Genomic DNA, 22,222 nt, shown 5'->3' with positions numbered 1-22,222 from the left:
TATACCTGTTCTGGGTCTGAGCCGCAGACAGTGAGCATGTCGCAGTCTTCTGCACTCCAACTTTGAATTTCATCTTAAAAAGGCTTCCTCGGAGATATGGAATTTGGGGGCAGCTCCTTTGTTGGAGTGTCATTAGTTTACTTTGATCACCTTTATCTTATGAAATTAGTCACTCTGCTGGACTGTTTACTACTCCACGTACTTCAGAGTAACTAACACGAACCAGTCCATTCTGGCTTGGGATGTAACCTATTAGAGAAAACTTCTTTTGTGGTTAGGATGACAGAACAGTCAGAGTGACCAGAAAAATGGTCGTGGTGGAGTTCTCCTTTGCGTCAGTGCGTGGCTTATTGCATTCATGGAGCGTGCATGTGTGGGGTGCTGCTCTTTTTCTCTGAACAGCGGTAGGCCTGAGCTTATGTGGCCAGCTTTACCTAAGTCAGGAAGTAGTGAAACACTGACTCCACCGGAAAGGTTGGTAGGTAGGGATGATCTGCAGTGCCTGATGGCCCCCTCCCTTTCAAATAGGCAGGAAAAAAAAATGCAGGCCTTCAAGGTAAACCACTTAATTCGCAGGGCGGTTGGGAACTGTGTGACTGAAGCACTGGTGGGCTCCCAGGCACGTGCATGTGTGTGCCCCAGGCCCGTCCCATGCTCCATCTGTGTGGCACATGAATTGTAGAGATTCCACAAAAGCAGTAAACGACTCGGGTGCACTCCTGGTGTCGCCGTGCCACAGCATGCCGAGAAACAAAGAGTGGAAAGTTGGTGCCAAGTTGCCATTTTTTCATTGTTCAACCTCAGATTGATTTTTAAGGGGTTTGAATAATTGCCATACTCATGTGATCGGTGAGCAAACGGACTGACTCTGGGGCTTCAGAGCCTGTAGGAAAGCGGTGGCAAGAACATCATGTCATTTTGTTTTCAACTTTAAAAACTATTTAAAAATGAAAGTTGTGTGTGTGTGTGTGTGTGTGTGTGTGTGTGTGTGTAAGAGAGAGAGAAAGACAGAACGTGTGTGTGCGCGCGCGCGTGTGCGCGTGTGCGCGTGCTTGTGCACGTGCTGGAAGCTACTGTTGGTGGTGCCGGGAGAGAATGTGCTGTTCAAAGTATGGAAACCTTGTGTTCGGGACACTGATAGACAAGCTCTGTCCTTTGCCCACTTTCCCTTACTGTAGACCGGTTTCTCTAGTTACCACTCTTGGAATGGTGCTGTTTCAGTGTAGGAATGTTGGACGTCTGATAAGAAAATGGATCAAGTTTAATGGCGCATGCTCTTTGTGCCACCAGCAGCCTCTTGCTGAGAGCATGCTCCAAAAGCGGGAACTGTGTGGCATTACAGTGAGCATCTACATGCTTTGTGTTTCTATGGCACAGAGACGAGAAATGAACAGTGGCTTCGCTCCTGCCTTTTGAGAAGCTCTGCTCGGCTTAAAACAAAAAACAAAACAACAAACAAGCAAAAAAAATCACTGTGTTCCTTGTCAAATGGTACTGCATAGTGCTAGCTGGTCAATCAAACCTTTAAATATTAAATCTGGTGCCAAGCACCTTATTTTAAAGGATGTAGATGCATGAAATTGAGGTGGGAATGGGGGGGGGGATGGGACCAAAGCGAAAACACAAAATAAAACCACATTTTCTCTGTAGGAGGGAGAACCAATTTGTGAATTTTTGTTGAGAGGGGGCATACTTTATTTTCTTCTTCTCCTGATGTCTTGTTCATTTTAACTTAGAAAATAATGTTGTTTTTTAAAATAAGTTTTTGTTCTGAATTGGAAGTGGATTGTGTCTTTCGTTTTTTTTGTTTTGTTTTTCTTCAGTGTTGGAAATTGAACTGACTGCACACCTCTTCTTTCCCACCTCCCGCAGGATGAATTCCACCCATTTATTGAGGCGCTTCTCCCACACGTCCGTGCAATCGCCTACACTTGGTTCAACCTGCAGGCTCGAAAACGCAAGTACTTTAAAAAGCACGAGAAACGAATGTCAAAGGATGAAGAAAGAGCAGTCAAAGATGAACTGCTCAGCGAAAAGCCGGAAATCAAACAGAAGTGGGCATCCCGTCTCCTGGCCAAACTGCGCAAAGACATCCGCCAGGAGTACCGGGAGGACTTTGTGCTCACCGTGACTGGCAAGAAGCACCCGTGCTGTGTCTTATCCAATCCAGACCAGAAGGGTAAGATCAGGAGGATCGACTGCCTGCGACAGGCAGACAAAGTCTGGCGTCTGGATCTAGTCATGGTGATCCTGTTCAAAGGCATCCCTTTGGAGAGTACGGATGGCGAGCGGCTCATGAAGTCCCCACACTGCACAAACCCAGCACTTTGTGTCCAGCCGCACCACATCACAGTATCAGTTAAGGAACTTGACTTGTTTTTGGCATACTACGTGCAGGAGCAAGGTAGGAGCAGATTGTTCTTTCTTCTAACACGGCAAACACTGTCCATCCACCTCCAGATAGGGGGTGTCTAGCTTGGGCTAGAGTGTCCTGGAGGCCTCCAGATGTCCTCTGCCCTCTCTGGGTACCTGGATGTGCCCAGTTGTACTCCATGTCCATGGTCATGTAGGAGCCATGAAAATGGACATGGAGTTTTCCTACCTGGATAGGCTTCTGCATTTGAAGAAAGACCAAAGGACAAACGGACACAGAGTAGTCTAAGAAATGCAGTGTTTTGAACTCCACTTTCTGTACTAGGCTTCATCTCCTCTCGTCTTCTGAAAATGCAACTTTATTGATGGTAGTCAAAGTGCTGTTTAATAATCTTTGTACTGGTCTCTTACCTAACGAGGTAGATGAACTTTGTTCAGGAATCTAGTGGTGCTTGTACCAAAACTCAAGTTAGCATTGACTATTACACAATGTCCAAGCTGGCTACTATCAAAATATATATCCGACAGAAGCCTAGATTTGTGTAATTTTAATATTTCTATCAACTGTTCCTTTTGATTTGCAGTATTCACTGTAGATTTAATGCAATGCAGCTCTAATTTAAATAATTTATAGTACTTTCCCAGAGTACTTGGGAACACTTTCTATTATTAGTTTACTTGAATGCAAATTCATAATGCTTCCCAAGGAAGAAGTCACAGCTTTCTTTAGAGAGCATCACAGAGCAAACCAGAAAGGGGACTGGTTACACTGGTTTGAAATAAATCTCAAAAGAATGCAGAGGCTGCATACTGGCCCGTGTTTAAAGTCCACGATAAAGAGTGCTGTAAATGTTGCCTGGACAGTGCAAAATAGGCAGTGCTGTTGCCAGGGATTTGGGGTTTGATGCGATACGTTTCTTTGTTGTTTCTGTTTTTCTGAAGTAGGTGAGACTTTTGACTCTGTTTTCTTCCAATCAGTATGTCAGGATACAGCCCACATAGGAAAAGTTCCCTTAAGAAAACACCATCCCGAAAGTGGCCTCAACTTTGGGCTGCCACAGATGGCGGGTCATTTCCGAACTTGGCCTGGTGGGAGGGAAGATGGCCTGCAGATAGCCAGGTGGCAGACAGTTATCCGATGCTCATTATATAAATGTGGGGTTTAATAAATTGCTGTGTACTTTATTGTCATCCAGAAAAGTGAAATAAGAAAATTGCTCTTATGACTCAGAACTCCAGTACTTACTGTGTGCCCTTTGTCTTTATTACCCCTTGACTTAGTTCTGGAGATACACTTGAGTATCATTTCAGCATTTTTTACTTTGATTTTTTAAATAGCAGTGTTGGAGTGTATTTCCTAACAAACAAAACACCACGTTTGCTGTTTCCCTGTACTAAGAACCCAAACTTGAGTACTGATGGGTAGGGAGAACATATTTTTCATCCTTGATGTCCAAAAATAAAAGCTCATCAACACACGCCAATTTGGTTGACAGCTGCTTAAGAGTTGACATTTTAAGGTGCGCTGTGTGTACGTGTTAGATTGACTGTGTGTTGTACCCATTGTGAAAGTCACTGGTTAGAAGGGAAAGTTTTGCAGAGGGGGTCATGTCACTCTTTAGTCGGGAGGGAAGGTCTGTGCCGTGTTCCCACTGTAACTCTGGATGGGCAGTCCCTAAGTGGACGTACATGCAGGTTTACCCTGGGGCAGAAAGCCAAATCTCTTCCTTTTGTTCAACTGACAACAGAGATTGTCCTTTGGATTTGGGAAGATAGATTGAAAAAAGAAAAAAAAAAAAAAGACATGAAACCATAATTTTTTTTTTTTTGCATGACAGGAGTAGTCATGATTATCATGAAGTTTTGAGCCAAGTCTGTATTTTCAGGTAAAACACTGATTTTGTTGTTCGGTGACTCCTGCCATAGCAAACCTTTCGGCAGTTTCCCTGTGCATCTCGTCATCGGTCCCCTCTGCCCCCTGCCCTTGCCTCATCTCCTCTTAACACCTGGTGGCCCTTCTTAAAAAGTCACATCAGGGTGCTTTTGTGTTTTCTCTATTTCAAAATTTGTGTCTTTTCATTTGTGAACTGCAGATTGATTGTCATTTTACATAGTAGTTGATTCAAGAAAGTGGGTTTTAAAATCGAAGGCTGTGGATGCCCAAAGTGCTTCATCTCACATCCTAACTTTTTATTTTTCCTCCAAGTACGTGAAATCATACTTACTTCATTTTAAAAATTAGATAAAGTAGGAAGAAAAGCGTGAAAGAAAAATCGAAAGAGGGAAATATTTATGAGAGAATGAGCAGCACCATTATTTCCCCCCCTTTCCCTCTCTCCTTATAAAGGACTGGGAGAAAACACGAGGAAGAACAGAGAGAATGCCAAAGATGGTTGCCACTGGCACCAGGATTGGCACCAGACCCTCTTTGTTTAGCTCAGGATGCCTGTGATTTGTTAGTTGGCATCCGCATTGCAGTGTGGAGTGATGTTACAATATATTGACAATTTCCAGATCTAGAAATGTCAATAGTCCTCTTGGCTATTTGCAGATCACATACTTCGTCTCTAATGGAAGACGAAATAAAGATGGATGGCTAGTAAACTTCCTTTGTTGACCAACTTCCCATTGCTTTTCTTTCTCCCTCTTTCTCTCTTGGTTCCACCCACACTTTCCCCCTTCTCCATCCCCAGCAACCTCATCTTTTCTGAAATGTGGAAAGAGTTACTGGAGCTTTGACACGAGCTGTAGTCCTACATCTGCATCTGATATAGTTTTTGGGGAGAATTTATATATTTTGAAATCATTTTTGATACGTAGTTTATTAGGCTTTTGCATCACAGGGCAGTATTTTGTTCAAAGCTCAGTGTCTTTGTTACTCAGCCTCTTCCGTGCCTATAGCCTGATGGACCGCAATTCAGTCCATTTTATTCTTTCTTTATATTAGCAAAGGGTAATATTAAATGTAGTTATTTATAAAATTATATGTCCCCCACTTTACCTAAAATTTGGTAAGCAATTTGGGAGTAACTACATTCAAGTCCATAAAATCATCTGATGCGACTGATTCAGAGGGCTGCGCTTCGGCTGTTCCCGTTGCTACAAGAACCGCCATTTTGTTTGTGAAGTGCCAGGCGAGGGGGGAAAAAAAAGGCAGACACTGTGTTTGATGCCAATAATGGTTGCCAGTGGCACCGAGGTTGGCATCAGACCCTCTTTGTCTAGCTGCTGAATGCCTTTGATTCGTTGGTTGGCATCCGCATTGCAGTGGGCACACTGGAAAGTTTTTGACAATCCCTGAATGAAAGCTGCTTGCTCGTCCTGCTGCAGCAAAGCTGAGCTAATAGAAAACCCTTCCTTTTTTTTTTTTAAGGCTTAAAAAAAGATTGTGACAGATTAAGGAAAAATAGTTCTAAAATGGGCTCCATATTCCCGAAGATATTAAAGATGTCCAAAGATTCTTGGGCAGGTGGTACCTAGTTCCCATATTGTCTTTGTTATTGCATTCATCAAAAACAAAACACAGCCAAACAAAATGGAAACAAGCAAGCCTTGTGCTGGACACCTTCTCAGGACACAGTTCTCAAAGTACAGAGTATGCTATGACAGGTGTGTAGGGACATGCTCAGCGTAGTGGTCTATCCATGCACCCGTTATGACTGGCTGTTGCTTTTGTTTATATCCCTATTTATTCCTCAGTCCATTTCTAAGTTCTCTCAGTTTCTACACTTCCTCCTCTTTTAGTAGTTTGTTGAGAGGCCCTTCCTTCCCTCTCCAGTTAGGAATGTATACAATGAACATGTGAAAAACAGAAAACCTTAACGAGGGAACTACATGTTAAAACCAGCCACTCTTGACCTCCTCAGTTCTGCATCAGGATGTTACCAAATTCTTAGTGCACAATTCCGCACCCTGGGGGAGTGAGTGTGGAGACGGACAGGAACCGAAAGGCTAAAATATAATTTTGGTTCAAGTTTCCTAGATAGCACTAATATTGCTTCTCGGTTAACCACCATTATCTCATTAATTAATAAGAAGGATTAGCAGTTCTACCCAAAGGGTAACACAAGGAAGTGTGGCCTAAGGGAGCCCTTGAGCTGCCAGACTGTGTCCTGTCTGGAGCCAGGAGATGCAGGGATGCTGGTGGGGGGCGTGTAAGGGGGTGTGGGGTGTGTAAAACAAGGACTGGGCTTTTTGTGAGGCAGGGAGGGGTTTAAAAAAAAGAGAGGTCACAACACAAACCTGAAAGATCTGAAGAGATAGTGTCCGCTGTTACGAATTTCACAGATGGGAGTTTAAAGCAAGTCAGGCTGAGTGAGTTTTGGAGTGTACTTTCCACTCTTACTAGACGTGGTTTTGGAGGATGGCAGAGCTCAGCAGTCTTGCTTCTATCCCAAACAAGTAGCTTCCTCTAGCCTTGTGGAACCCTTAACATTAATTGTGATCCACTGCTGGATGGCAACTTTTCTTGCTCGATTGTTAAACGATATCATAATTGAAGTGTATTTTGAAGTTGTGAAAGATGTGACTTGTTTAGAGGGGAAGTTGTAATCATTATTGTCTTTGAAACAGAACCCTTCCTGCCTGTCACATGGCATTAGTGAGGACGCACATGCAAGGAGCGATTTTCCTCCTTCAGCTACTGCAGCTTAGAATCCTTCTGGGTAACAATTATTTCTTTATGAAAAGCTTAAATAGATAATTGTTTGCAAGTTGACAGCACATTTTAACATTTTAATAATTTTCACTTCATTTGCAGGTATTTCCCATTGTGGGGAAAATAAGCTTTCATAACTTGTTTAAATGAAGCTGCTCTGTGGGGTAATTTGGTGGGCTCTCATTATGACATTATGAGGGCATGAAGTTTGTGTGGATACCTGTTTGGCTTAGGAAATCACTGTTAAATTTTCCCATCCTGGTACCCTGTCCTTGGCTGAACTTCTGAACTCTGGTCCACGTTTGTTTGCATTCTTCCTCACACACAATTCACAAGATAAAGAAGGGCTCTCATTGGTATGTCTTGCCCCTAGACTTAATGAGACCTTTGTTAGAACATATATTTTAAGATTAGATACTTAGCCATTTTCCCACTGACCAAACAGGGCCTAAGGGGCCAGAAGTTCACCTTCTCTGCCTTGCTGCCCCTGCCATAAAGATAGCTTTGCTAGACAACTCAAGAGTTAAACTCTGAGGCCCTGGCTGCCAGCTGGAAAGGTTAGCGTCTGTGTCCTGATATGGCGAGGCCAGTTTCTGCATTGCTGTTAATATGGTCTCACTTTTCAAAGGCAGAGGGAAAGGAGAATGCAGGAGAGACAGAGAGACGGGGGTGGTGTGTGTGTGTGTGTGTGTGTGTGTGTGTGTGTGTGTGTGTGTGTATGTGTGTGTGCCATTTGGGATAATCACGATTTTCAAATATTCAAAACGCCCTGCAGGGGATTATTTTCTGAAGGAAGCCAAGGTTGGTGAGGCATCCTTTGGAGGCTCTGGCCTTGGGCTTGCTTTCCCAGCCTGCCCTTGCTCCCAGTTAGACAGCAGTATGCATTTTGAAATGGAAAGTATGTATATGGATTTTGTATGTTTGGAGTCACACACCTAGTACTCCGTGTCTCCTGGGAGTGAGAATCAAAACTCTGTTCACTGTGTACAAATGGTGGTCATCTAGGGACACTGAGCCCTGAATGACAGGGTATTGTGGGGGCCAGTACCTTGCTCAACACAGTGATGCTTGTGTGCCTGGAGACCTCCAATGTGCATAAGCACATTCAAATGCGGAAGTATAGATTTATGAAAGATTTAGTAGGATTTAAAAGTGCACATAGTTGTTTCCCTCCTAAATTTGGAATTTGAATGAAAATTGCCAAAAGGAAGTGAAAGTTTGAGATCCATTGACTTTTCTTCTTTTTAATCTGGTACTCCAGTTTGAATAAACCATCCAAGATACTCAACTTAGCAGGCTCTCTCTCCTCGCGAGCCTTGATTCTGCTAAGTTAACATGAAGTCCGTTATTTGTTGATGACATTCCCCTGGCTGTCTCTGCTGAACAGTTAGAATCCAGAACCTCAAGAGGAAGACCTGCGTGGCCAGGCTGAGTCTGAATCCTCTGCAGTTCCTAAAAACTGAGATGCCTTTAGTTTTCATTTCTGCCATCACAATGGCCTACAGGATAACTGAGCTTATCTTCAAAGGAGCAATTACTGCTCTGTATGGCGGAGGCTTATGAAGAGTGGAAATAGCACACGGCTCACACTAAAACTGACCGTCAGTAAGAGCAAGGGTTGTCTTCTGCTGGGAGAGTGGCTTCTGATAAGTTTCTTCTGGTTTGTAAAAGGATAGCATTTGGCAGTGCAGCGGTGATGGAAGTCGAGCTCACGACCCGCAGGAGTTTGTCGGTACACATGCCGTGGCAGAGCAGGCAGCACAGCCTTCAAAGCCAGAGCCCCAGCTCTTCATCCTTGCAGGGAGGGATCACTGGAGAAATCTCAAGGCCCCGTGTTTACAGGACTGGAAACCCGAGTTGGTACAGCAGCATGTCTCAGTGCCAGGCACCGGCAGGAGAGGCGCTTCTTTTTGACTGGGCTCACTTTTCTGTGGCCGTGTGGGACACCGTCTCACTTTAAAGTAACTTCTTGGGTCCTTGAACTCTAATTGTGTGGTGTGGTTAATTTAACAGAATTTAGTTGTTAGGATTTGGCACAGAGAGTAAATCATCAAAATGTAGGGATCTTGTGAAAACTAAGTGTGTATAGCAAGTCTTTAGGATTAGCTTGTATTAACTGAAAGTTCCAGGATGTGAGAGTAATAACACTTGAATGGTTGGGCTTTTGAGTTGTTACATTATTCAGAAAATTGGGATAAATGGCCACCAATTAACCAGTGAGGTGGAAAGACCTTGAGGCTGAATTGAGGGCCACACATTAAAAAATAAAATTCTTATAATTTGAGCAAAGCAGTATTCTAAGAAAAAAAAAAAAAAGGCCAGCCATTCATGTGCACCAATACATTGTTTATAATAAAACACTTAGACACACATTCTCTCTGTTTATGATGATAGTTTAAACAGGACACTGTTGATGAATCACAGACAAATTAAAGAACTCTGAATAAAGACTATATAATTGGAAATATGGAGTGATGGATGAAGTAGTTTTATGAGCTGAAAAGTTGCCTGGAGGTTGTGTATTTTCAAAATCCCATTTTAAGGCATTTCAGAGCATGCATTGAGTTACTGATACAGCACAATCAGAAAACAGAATTTGTTCAAACAAGTACAAAGCGAAATAGGAACTGCCTTTGAGAAAAATTCTTAAATGCTAAGTACGTACAATTTTAAAGTTATAGTTAGCTTCAACTATTTCTCAAAGTAGGAAATTGAATAAATAGTATGGACTGATTTTTAAAATACATGGAAAGATTTAATATTACATATATCAAAATTTGTCTTCTGTAAAACTGCAGAAATAGTATTTAACAGGTACCAAGTACTATTAAGTGACACATACATACTTTTATTACTGAAGGAAAACAAAGATTTTTTTTTAAAGCTTGATTTTTGTACATTTATGTTGGAGAAGATGAAGGCAAACATAATAGTTTTAATAGCAAATGTTGAAAGTAGGAACAAAGAAATGACCATGCATATAGATGCTAACAAAGGGACTTGGAGTAGGGTACATTTGGTAATTCATAGAAGTAGGGTACTCTACTTGCATGTGTACAAAAGTGTGAAAAATGTTCTCACTTAGGACAACTTGTATTTTATTATTCTGACATCTGCAGTTTCTGGATGGATTAGCTTAAATTTGCTATGCTATGTTAAAAGCCTTGTTTTATGAGGTTGGTCTCAGCTTCTGGCCTTGGTGTCAGGAACCCTGCTACGGGATGCAACTTGCCTTGTTAGGTTTAATTGACCAAAGCTGATGTGTTAAAACAATTCATTTGGGCTGTAACTTATGCCCTAGCTAAGTTGCTACCTGAATCCCTTGACCTTGACTTGTCTGGGTCATGAAATGGCTGCAAGCTGTTTGACCTTTCTATTGTGCAGTAATGTCACTGTTTCCTCTTATTCTTTTATGGTCATAGCTGACAAAAAGGCCCCAGCCCACACTTTACACCCCAGTGGATTCAAGGCGTCCCTCTGCAGTAGCTACATCTTCTGTTTGACATGGTCTGGCTGTAGAAGTGACTTTCCTTTGTTTGCTGACAGTCATGGGGACAAATGTGCAGCCTTGCTGGCTAGAGGAGGTAGAGGATTGTGTTCAGGAATTTGGAGGGATTTGGATCAATTCTTTGTGGATTTTCAACTTCTGTGTTTTGTGGTGACATATCACGATTTCCTTTCCCTGTTCCACTGAGGCTTACTTCTTAGCCCTTTGTATTTATGGTTTCCTTAATAATTATTTTTCAACATTTTAGCTGTTACAGTAAAAGTGTTTTATTGATTATGTAGGTTAAAATGATAAGTTTAGTGATGCGAAACCACTGACTTGTTTGGTACTGTAATCATTGTCCAGCACTGGGAAAACTCATATCCTGAACATGTAAGAAAAGAAGAACACTTGAAACCGAGTATACTGTCCTCTAAAATACGTTATGGTTTCGGGGGAAACCTATTCTTATTGAGGGAAATAGTTAAATTTCATGACATAGTAGTGACCCATCGTAGTAAATGTGAAGATTTCATTTCCGTAGGGACTTTTGTCAGTATGGAAAGTTAACTGTTTATCTTAATGAATATAAAATTGTTTTTCTGTTCCTCATGAAAACCCTGTGTTCAAAAATGGAGAATTTTACCTTGGTTCTCATTCAAAGCAGTGAAATAATTTAATTTTAAAAATATTGGAAATGTCTTCTAAAATGTTAAAACAGATATTTTTATCCCACCAATCTTTTCATTGCCAAATATGACGCTATACTTCGTGATTTTTCCTATATTTGCCAGATTAAATGTTTAAAATGCAAACTGTTACATTTTATTTTTAAATTATTAGAGGAAAGAAGGAAGTTTAAGTTAGAGTGTGCATTTTTTTCTTATGCTGCACACTGTTTACACGTGTGTGGATACACCAACAGATGAGAGACAGTGTGGTGATGGAATCCTGGGAAAAGCACTAAAATTCTGGGTTCTCATTACAATTTTTTCCCCCTACAAATAGCAGGTGGGGAATTTTCTTTAAAACTATTCTTTCTTTTAGTGGTTGTATTAGACTGTCTTGCTGTAGGAATGTTCAGGGTATTGAGGAGTCTGAGTGCCTTTAAACTTTAACCCTGTGGCTAATGCATCTTAGGGTTCAGAGTGCAAGGGCAGTTGGGCACCATCACCAGACCTCACTGGATCAGCAGCCTCGGATTTCCTCTCCTATGGAAACCAGTTAGAGGAGGGAAGAGCCCACTTGGCTTTCTGTTCGTTCATTGGCATCCCACCCACAGGTAATGCTAACCTGGAGTGGAGTGTGGGCGTGGTCAGTGGGCTACTGGGTCACATGGCAGTGGAACAAAGGTGTGGATGATGTGAAGAACCTCTGTGATGTTCTTCCAGACACGGTCCTCAGTTCTTTAAAGATTCTAAAGTGATCTCAGCTGTTGAGTGGCAGAGGTCCTGTTTCTGGCCTATGGCTAGTTAGTAGGTGCTGGGGAATTAAAGAAGAGAATTTCGGGGGAAAGAGATATAGAGCTTAGATCAGGCAGGAATTGAGAAAGATGATTTATGGATTGAGGAGTGAACAATCTACCATTAAAAATCTGTCATCCTTTGAATTTTGGATTCCTTTTGCTGTTCACACATCTTTGGGGGGGGGCTGTTTGGTTTTGCAAAGAAGTTTCTTAGTTTAGACGCTGTAACAGAGTAGCACACTGGCTACTTTACAGACTCCAAAACACATCTTCCTCCTCTGTGGACTGTTAGTCCAGGGTCAGAGTTCAGTGAGGCCATTGTATGGGTTGCTGATTACCTCCTTCAGCATTTTCTCTGAAAATTCACTGGGACCTCTCTTCAAGTCTCTCATCTTATTTTTGAAGGGTCCACCCTCCTGACTTAATTTGGTACCAAATGTGTTTCTTAATACCATCATCTTCAGAGCTAGGGTTTAAACAGGAATTTTGGTGACATACAAGCTTCTGGTTTGTTTTCTGTTACTATAATTAAACACGGTGACCAAAAACAATTGGGGAGGAAACTGTTCATTTCACTGTATGCTTCCAGCTAACGTTTCATCCCTGAAGGGAGTCAAGGCAGTAACACGAGTCAGTAACTAAAGCAGAGATCATGGAGGAATGCTACTTCCTGGCTTGCTTCTTCTCTAGCTTCTGCTCTGTTAGCTTTCTTATATAGCTCAGTCCCACCTGCCTAGGGATGGTGCTGCTCACAGTGGGCTGGGCTGTCTAATATCAGTAAACAATGAAGACAGTGCTCCATGGACATGCCACAGGCCAATGTGACAGAGGCTGTCCCCAGCTGAAGTTCCCCCTTCCCAGGTAACTCTGTCAAGATGACACAGGTATACAAGCAGCATGCTAACATTCAGTCGTCTCTAACACAAAGTGCATGGCCACAGACGCTGGCTTCTGCTGGTACCCTGTATCAGCTTTGTGGCTTTGGTTAAATCCTTTACATTTCCTATGCTTTGACTTTCTCTTTTAGAAAATGGGAGTTATGTGACTCTTTAAGGATTTGTGAAGTCATAGAAGTAAACATTCATTAATAATAGCTGTTACAACTCTATATGAAGGAATATAACATAGACTAGATTATAACATAGTCTGGAGACTTCCAGACAAACTGTCTAGCATGGAGGGAAGGAATGTGGGAATGTCTAAGCAAGTGCTCAGCAGTGAGTTAGTAGCTGCCTCCAGTGATACATCCTAAAGAGCAGAGAAAGTAACAGTCCACTCCTACTCTTGGGTATGGGTCCTCGTTAGCAAGAACTGTGAAGGTCGGCATATGTAGTTAGCGAATAGTTTTGAAACCTGTATAGTTTTGAAACCTGCTTAAATTAGAATTACTGTATCATTTCAGTAGTCCTTAGATTTTCTAGAGTTTTCTTGATCTACCTAGAAATATTTCAAAGAAAGGAGTAACATAATTTTATTTGTGCCTCTCTGAATAAAGAACTTGACTTGTGTTGGCTAAAGGATGCCCTGGTCAGTACTTGTAAGTTTCCTGTGTAGCAAAATGAAGTTACCAACATTTGGAAGAACTTCCTTCACATTTGAGATCAAGTTGGACCAAAGTGAGAATAATATGATGAGGCTGGACAGCTATTTAAAAGGAGCAAGCCGCTGGTTTTGAGACTCTCAGTCAGAAAGGTCGTATGACCCTTGGTTGGGTCAAAGCCTCAGAATGCTTAATTGGTTACATGAATTGGTTTTATTTCATTGCCATCTGACTCTTTTAAGTCAGTCTTTCCTATTCCTCCTTTTTGTGGCTTCCTGAAAATTAATTAAATGATCTCTAGAGGGAAGAAGTTAGTATTTATTGCTTAGAGTGATTTCACTTTTACTTAGAGCAACTGGATGCCAAAGGAGAAATGGTTAAAACATTGGCTTCTCCCCACCATGAGGTAATTTGGGATCAGAGTTTGACTTCAGTAACTCTGGTTGGTTGGTTCCCCATGGGCCTGGAGCTAAATTTGTGTGCCAGATTCCTGGGCAACTGGCTGGTCCTGCTCTCCATGGCCAGTGGACTGTTTCTCTCCCTCACTTTGCACAGAGATTTGGAAAGCAGAGAGATTAAGAGTGAAATATCTTAAATCATATGTCATGCTGATGCTATGTGCAGAAGAAACATATTCCTACATGAAGGGTTTGGTGATAATGCTTATTATAGATCTACAGGATCTACTCAGGGGTCAGGATGAGAAGTTGTTCCACGTTTATCTATTAGTTAAAGGGTAACTAGGGTGTGCATGGAACATTGATCGGAACATTGATCAGCTTGTTTAGATTCTGGTCCCTAAATTCTAATAATCCGTGGTGTGCCTTTTCTTTTTGAGAAGACACTGGTGTTCAGTTGCTGTTCTGTTCATAGGATACACAAAAACCTATAAAAGCAGTTCCTAGAACACAGTGTATCCTCAAGTTTTCAACATTCAAATTGGATTGCTGCTGATAACATTTGTAACATTTGTTACTGTGTCTTTCCAATGCACTTGAAAGCTTTGCTTACACTTATGATGTAAGTTAATGTGATGCCACATGAGAACATCCACATGGATCTTAAATACTGGCTGTGTTTTGTAGCCTCTCAGAGATGCTGAGATGTCTCTTTATTCCTGCTACATCAAGCATCATGTTTCAGGGTATGACCTGTAGTTATCATGTGCAATTTCGGTTCCATTTATAGTCTCCAAATAAGGGAAAAGCAGCTTATAGTAATATGAGGATCACTGGTCTTACAATAATTAAATAGACTCGTTATACTGCAGTAATCCCGTTTGGAACAGTTGGAATGACTTCTCAGTACTAACAAACACAGCATTAGGGCTCACGATTAATCTGCTTTTTGTATCCAACGTTTGTATAATATAAAACATGTGTATAGAGAAACATTTTTCAGATTTAAGATGAGTGCATGGGAGGACAAAATGAAATTGTATTAGATTTGAACAATATAAGTACAGTTCCAAATACTGATAAAATCTGGAATTCATTTAGAACGAGAGTAGGTAGAAAAATATTTTTAGCAAGTTTTCTTCTTTGGTGAATACCATGTTTGTATTCTTAGAGTTTTTTTTTTTTTTCTGAGACCCATATTTTGTATATGATGTATAAGACACACGCAATGTGAGTAGAAACCTTTATGCAGTTCACTATCCAGTTGTTACCACCTTGTAAAACTTGTGGTCATGGTATCTGTCATTGGTAAAAACCTCCGATCACTCCTAGAGAGCAGACTCAGTTTGAAAGTCTGGTTCAATCTGCTTCTGAAGTTCATGGAAACGGGACTATGCTAGTCAAAGACTCACCTTTCGTTCATTGTTCAAAGAGCATCATTATGATTTTGTGGAAAGGGCTCCTAAGTTAGGATTATGTTTGTGTCTCCTGTGGTACAAGCCCCATGAGGCAGAGTTCTCTCGTCATTGTGGGCGTCTTTATTGTTATTGAGTGTCTCACACTTGGGATGTGAATTCATTCTTGGTGCTCCAGCTCCAGGAAGAGTATCTGGGGAAGAATGAAGTGTCAGTCCATTCTAGGACAGATTGCGTCGTCTGTGCAGAGTCTGTGGAAAGGCTGAGATCACCGAGTGGTGTGCAGCCATTTTAGACCATGTGCCTGGGACCAGCTACCACATTGTCAGGGAAAAACACGATGTAGCAACAGTATTAGATCATGCAAATGAGACTACTGAATAGTAATAGTTATGGGCAATATTTTGGAAAACACTGATTAGTGACAGTTTTATTACAGCAAATGTATGTATCAAGTCCCCAGATTTCATTGTAACGCACTGAAAACAGATGTCAAAGTGTCCCAAACAGAATTTCATGGTTAATCTACATATTGCATGGAAAGTACAAACAAACCATTTAGAATTCTGTTATTTAATCCTTTTAGAAGGAATGAAAATATACAATTTAGATTTTCTCCATTCTTTCTTTTAATTTCAGTTTTTGTTTTCTAGGGGCTGAGGATAAATTATTTTTCTGTTTGTTATTTTCTTAAGATGCATATGGGAGAAAACATATTTGCATATGGATGGGATTTCACTTAATGTACTCTAAACTGTAACTTTCTGAGCATGAGATCTTTGTATTATAGAGAGGAAAAATTAGGTGCTAAATTATTTAGTGACCTGACAGTGGACATTCCTTCCTTCCTTCCTTCCTTCCTTCCTTCCTTCCTTCCTTCCTTCCTTCCTTCCTTCCTTCCTTCCTTCCTTCCTTCCTCCCTCCCTCCCTCCCTCCCTCCCTCCTCCCTCCCTTTCCTTCCTTCTCTCTCTCTGTCTCTCTGTCTCTGTCTCTGTCTCTGTCTCTCTCTCTGTTTTTGTTTGTTTGTTTCCTGGCAGATTTCATTCTGGACCACACAATGATTGGAGCAGCTTGCTGAAGTGAAAGAGAAAACAATTATTGGTCCTACTTCTGTCAAGTACCTGGGGGACTTTGTCTCTCTGTGACTCAGTTTCTAGAGGGCTTCTCCAAGACCTCAGCTCTGGCATTGTAGGAATTTGGCTTCTGGTTAGCTTGGCCAAGGGGCAAGGAAGTCTCCTTCATGCTAACCAGCACCTAAGAAGATTCAATACTCTTGCTAAATTGAGGTTCTAATAGGTTTTATTTATTTTTGAGTGTTATGTAACATTTCCGTGTGGTTCAGTTCAAAGTCCAATAATCAGATGCTTTAGGTCAGTCTAGACTTAAAAAAAGCTTACTTTTAAAACAAGCAGCCTTTACTTGGTAGAATCTTAGAACGGGGCAATCTCAAGAGATTACAGTTTAGAATATGGTGCCTAAGAGACTCAAGCCTCTTTGGTTGTTTATGTCAGCCTTACTGCTGCAGAGGAAGAATAAGCATATCTAATAAAAAGTGTTAGTTTATAAAAACACCAGCAACAACCTTTTCAAAGAAGCACAGACTAAAGTCATAAAACATCTAGTATATTATTTTCACTTTCTTGAAATAAATTGACTCAAGGGTCTGGGGTTTTCTTTCTGTCTCTTTGTAGGAAGTGCTGTCTTGAAGTCAGTCTGCAGCCACATTTTTCATAAGAAGCTGCCTTTCTTCTTCCCAGTGGTTGGAAAACACTCCCTTAAAGTGACAGGCAACTAGCTAATAACATGGATGTGGTAGTAGTTGGAACACAGAAGGAATCCCCTAAAAATGCATTGTTAAACTCCTAGCAAGAAATGGTTTGAAGTGATTGAATAAATGTTTGAAACCTGTTTAAGAAAAAAAATTAACTTGAAAGTCACATATTTTAAGAAATAGCAGGAGCTGTCTTCAGCTGGTTTTTAGGTTGCCCCTGGATACCTGCAATTTTCAGATTAGTTTGATAATTGCTGTCTCCGTTTCCCTCTGTGCTGTGTACATCTTTTATCTCAGTTATAATTTATTTAAAAGTTTAAAACCAACAGTATATAATTGCTCTTATTTAAGAGATGTTTCTAAGGATTCTGTCTAAGTTCAATTTTTAGAAAAAAAAAAAACATTAAGTTTTGTTCGAAAGGTCCATCAAAGGACCCTTCAAAGGATATTTTAGGGTAAGAATCCTTTCCTAATGGGAAAGGCTGAGCTGGAGTTTATGTTTCATGTGTGTCCTGGTCCCTGGGAGCAGAGTTGATGGAAGAAGAGGCAGACAGTGTTAGAAAGGTGTTTTAAAAAGCTCATTTCTATGTTAATGGTTTGTGAAGCAAGTTTTAAGGAGCGTTTCTTAGACACAATTGTAGATGGAAAAGCACATGAATAAAATTGGATACTGTAGAAGCACATTGCAAGGCAAAGCCATGGAGATGATGTGGGAGTGTCCCAGGACGTAGATGACATTTCTTTAATGCATGTAAAAGCATGTCAGTTTAAACTGTATATAGAACAACAGGGGAACTGGATTGTGGTTACTGAAGTGGTACAAGGGAAAGCCTTCAAACTGGGCAAATTGTTTATTGGAACTTGTTTTCTTTATATTTGTCTAGTGATGGGTCACTGTTTCAAAATGTCACCCCAGTGTGTGTGTGTGTGTGTGTGTGTGTGTGTGTGTGTGTGTGTGTGTGTTAATTTAAGAATGAGCAAAATGGAACCATATGTGCCTGTGTCAGTCACAGAGCATTTTCTAGATCATGCTGTGGGTTTGAATGATGGTTTTGTAGTGTTCACCGTGTGGTTGGGTAAATTGGTTTTATTTGCTAAGATTTGGTTTCCTGAGCTCTGGAGTGGTATGCACTTTTACTTGGCAGTTCTGAGAGTCAAATGAGAAAATGCTTGTAAAGTGCTTAGCACCACACCTCTCATATTGCAGGTGCATGTTAAAACATTTACCGACAGCTGGGTATGGTGGCATGTACCTTCAAACCCAGCACTCAGGAAGCAGAGGCAGGTGGATCTCTGTGAGTTCCAGGACAGCCAGGGCTGTATAGTGAGACTGTCTTAAAAACAAAACTCCCTCACCCCAATCTAAAACCTTTACAGGTATGCTCTGATTTTAACCAGCTTTCACAGTATTGACACACAGAGTAGGTCATCAGTACTTTTATTCTGTGCGAGAGTACTCCCTACCTGTCTCTGAGGATTCTGGAAGATCAAGTGTCCTTATTGTAGGGGCAGAGTATTAATTTGAGGACAGCTAATAAAGTGGGAAGAAAAAAATCCTGAAGTTTGCAGTTTTTCTAATATTGTAGTTGTGGTGAGAATTCAGGTATTATGGCTGCTATGTGACTTTGTAGAATCCATCCCAGCAGCAAGCAGTGGAGAACCACAGCAGGTCACTGTCCTCATGCCAGTATTTGTGGTTAACTTAAAGGCATGGCCTTCCCTAGGAGCACAACCATATGCTGGATGCCAGTAAAATTCCCCGTTAGAATCCAGTATACATGGCTAATATCCATTTTCCCTAAGACCTTTAATTTAGGTTATAAGAAGATCACTGACATAAAAGTAATTGGAAACAAAAGTGAACATACTCATAACTGTTGACTAAAAGCAAGTATTTGGGACAGTGATATTTATGTAGGGAATCAGACTAAAATCCCAAATGTTTTCGTGGGCTTGAATATTTATATGTGCATATGATATTTATGTATCTACTTATGGTATATATGCATTTTCCCTTTTCACCTTATTATTAGTACTTAATCATAGTTCCCCAAACCAGTGGAGAAGAAATATTTCAATATTATGTGTAAGATTCTCTGAAGAAGAGTTTTGACTGTTTTGTCTTTTTGAAAAAATGTCATTAAAATTATTTCACCGATGATATATTTTTAAGTGCCTGAAATACTTTGGTACTGGATCTTTACCTCAGTAGTCACTTCATAGTAATGCTGACCTTGTTACTCATTTAATGGTTATTAGCTTTTTAAAAGTGTGTATTATGTGTGTGTGTGTGTACATAAGTATATATTCTGGTATTGAATATGATTTTGTACATATAGAGTTAATGAGGTAGGCACTTAGGAAATTATTAACATGCATCATTCAAGGAAAACATAAAACATTTGGTATAAATACACAAATTGGTTACTGGTTGTTTTAGTATTTTTAAAGATTATGACTTTGCTCAAGTAATTTACAATTAGGAAAGATCGTGGTTACTTGTAGTGTTGATTAGCAGCGGAAAGCTCATGGCGGCAACACGGGCACACACCACCTAACTGTCTCACCCGCTACTAAATATAGTTAGAGGTGCCGAGCTCGCTGGGAGGGGGCCCAGTGGGACTGTAATGGAAAGGTCAGAGAGGAGGTGAGGCTTGAGCAGGGTTTTCTCAGGGGCTAAGAGACAAAACAAAGGGACTGTGGCCCGGAGTCCGCCTGGATGGGTTGTAGTTGGCGATGCTGTGCTCTGCATTGAGGAGACATATGTGTGTGACAAACTGGATCTTTTGTTAAAAGTTTGTTAAAGAATTTAATATGATGAATTTGATGTTTTAGCTCAGAGTCTACAATGCACAGGAATAAGCGTTTTTGATTAATTAATTTCACCTCTTGTGACTGCTTAGCTCTATTAAATTCTAGTTTTGAAATTATTCTTAAAACAATTTGCCTCTTCGATTTTAGTGTATTTTTTTTTAACATGTTGTTCCTAAGTTTTTTTGTTCATTGTAATATTTTAATTGTTTATAATCTTGAGTGGAAAATGTCAATATCTTATGCATCAAAAATTTATTTAAATATATTTCATAACTGACAAAATAATTCTATAAGCAAGTAAAAATATGATAGGCAGATTATTCTACAAAATTGTTTAAAATTACTCTAAAGTTAGCTGAATTCAGTTTTTAGACATCATTATGTTTGAAAAGTCAAGTTTGGCTCCCCAGCTGAGTAGAAAAAAATAAGGTTTTTGTCTGATGATCTGTGTTTTGTTGTTAGGCTAAAGTATGGTATGATGCAAATTCATACTTACTTGCTGAAGGCAATGGCCTGCTATGGTGACGTACCACAAACAAAACAGGAGCCACTTTCTCTATTGAGTTTTCCTAATGTAGTTTATTGTCCGTAAATGATGTCCACTCTAGGATAGTGTTTCTTCGGGGGTAGTTCCAGAAAAAGGATAAAGAAAATCATGGCAGTCCTGTGACTCAAGCTGTACCAAACCTTTATAGTAGCTTTCAGTTCACACTCACAAAAGGAAAAACCTAAAAATAGAGCAGAGCAGGGCCTGCTGGTGCATGCTTTTAATCTCAGCACTTGGGAGGAAGAGGGAGGCAGAGGCAGGCATAGTTCTGTGAGTTCGAGGCCACCCTGGTCCACATAGTGAGTTCCAGGACAACCATAGTCACATAGTGAGACCCTGTTTCAAAAAGAAAACAAAAAATAATGATTAGACTAAAGTCTTTGTAGGGCACATGCAGTAGTAATGTGCCTGCTTCTGGTGCATTGTGTTCAGCTGGAATTGGAAGAACTAGTCAGGATGCCTTCTGTACTGTACCCATCATAGAAGTGTGGTGGGCTCTGGGTGGTATTAGTACCCCGATGCTAAGTGAGACCAAGAAGTGCCATGGAGCTGGGCGGTAGAGCACACGGCACACGCCTAATGACGACTTCATTTATCTGCACAAATAACAAGAATGAATGTGGCACTGGGGGGCATCTAGTCATTTCCCTAGCTCTATAGCATCAGCCTGGGGGTGGGACACATAAGAGGAAGTGACCAGGAATCCACTGAGTTGGAACCCCCCAGAAGAAGCCATGGGAACAAGTGTCAAAAAGTTGGGAATCCTGAGTACTGGGTTGAAAATCTGATTCTTCACAGTTTTTAGCAATATGATATGAGTCCTAGCAAGAGCTTTGAAGTCCCAGGGGCTTCATTTCTTATGCAAAGTAGAGGTAATACTACCCTTGAGTTGTTTTTGGAGTGCTGAGGGAGTACTGAACTGACAATAGATAGCATAGTTAAGAAGGGTCAGATTCTCTAGGCTGAGGTGGCTTTCTGCATGTGGCCATTGCTGTGTAGTGGACAGAGTCCAGCAGACATTTAGTGTGCATGTACAGCATGCTACACATTGTTTAATGAGTCATCTGTGTCACTCACTCATTTCAGTTTTTTTTTTTTTTTTTTTTTTCAGACCAGGCTGGCCTTGAACTTGTAGTGATTCTCCAGCCTCAACCTCCCAACTACTGGGATTATAGGAATGAGCCACTGAACCAGGCTTCATTTAATCCTCATCCACTACATCACGTAGATGCTTTTCTGTCCCTTCATAAACGGACAACACTGCAGTTGATCTAGTTAAACACAGGCTGGATTTGAACCCATGTAGTTGGTCTCCAGAGCTCTTTCTCAACCATCCATCTAGGCCATGAAGATTCCTCTGACCACATAGGGTACAGGGACAAATACAAGTGTTTGTACATTAAGCAACACACTGTGTATTAAAAAACCCACAAACTCATTTAACTTCTTCACATATTTCAGAAAAGATTGAAGTGCTCATTTGTTTTACATTTGACTTGTAAATGATTCCATTTGTACTTATTAATTCTGAGACGGAGTACTGTGATTTCCCAGCTCATCTCTTCCCTTGAACTAAGTTTCCTTTGTCGTTTGTTGTTTCTCTCTACTCCATTGTGCTTCTTGTGTGAGATCCTGGAATTGGATGTGTTCATTGTACAAGACACAAAGGATACATTGGGGAAAAGAAAACATTCTTAGAGATAGGATTAGGCAAGTCAAGAGCAGTCCATAGTGAAGCAGAACCTGAAGCCTGGG

General features: G+C 40.8%; 1 protein-coding gene across 10 annotated transcripts in view; it reads left to right on the top strand.

Moving 5' to 3' along the window:
* The window catches only part of Nfib (nuclear factor I B), a 419,841-nt gene that overhangs the window by 202,795 nt on the left and 194,824 nt on the right, over positions 1 to 22,222 (top strand). For 8 of the 10 annotated variants that reach the window (XM_028873297.2, XM_028873298.2, XM_028873303.2 and 5 more), the window contains exon 2: positions 1,873 to 2,404. In XM_028873297.2, coding sequence (XP_028729130.1) covers positions 1,873 to 2,404 — 532 coding nt within the window. Of the gene's footprint in view, positions 1 to 1,094; positions 1,492 to 1,872; positions 2,405 to 11,657; positions 11,800 to 22,222 lie in introns of those variants that run through there. The other 2 variants (XM_028873301.2, XM_028873307.2) reach the window with 2 other exon arrangements.

The sequence above is a fragment of the Peromyscus leucopus genome, chromosome 2, assembly GCF_004664715.2.
Source record: "Peromyscus leucopus breed LL Stock chromosome 2, UCI_PerLeu_2.1, whole genome shotgun sequence".
Classification (NCBI taxonomy): Eukaryota; Metazoa; Chordata; class Mammalia; order Rodentia; family Cricetidae; genus Peromyscus; species Peromyscus leucopus.
This window is presented reverse-complemented; position numbering and strand designations above follow the sequence as displayed.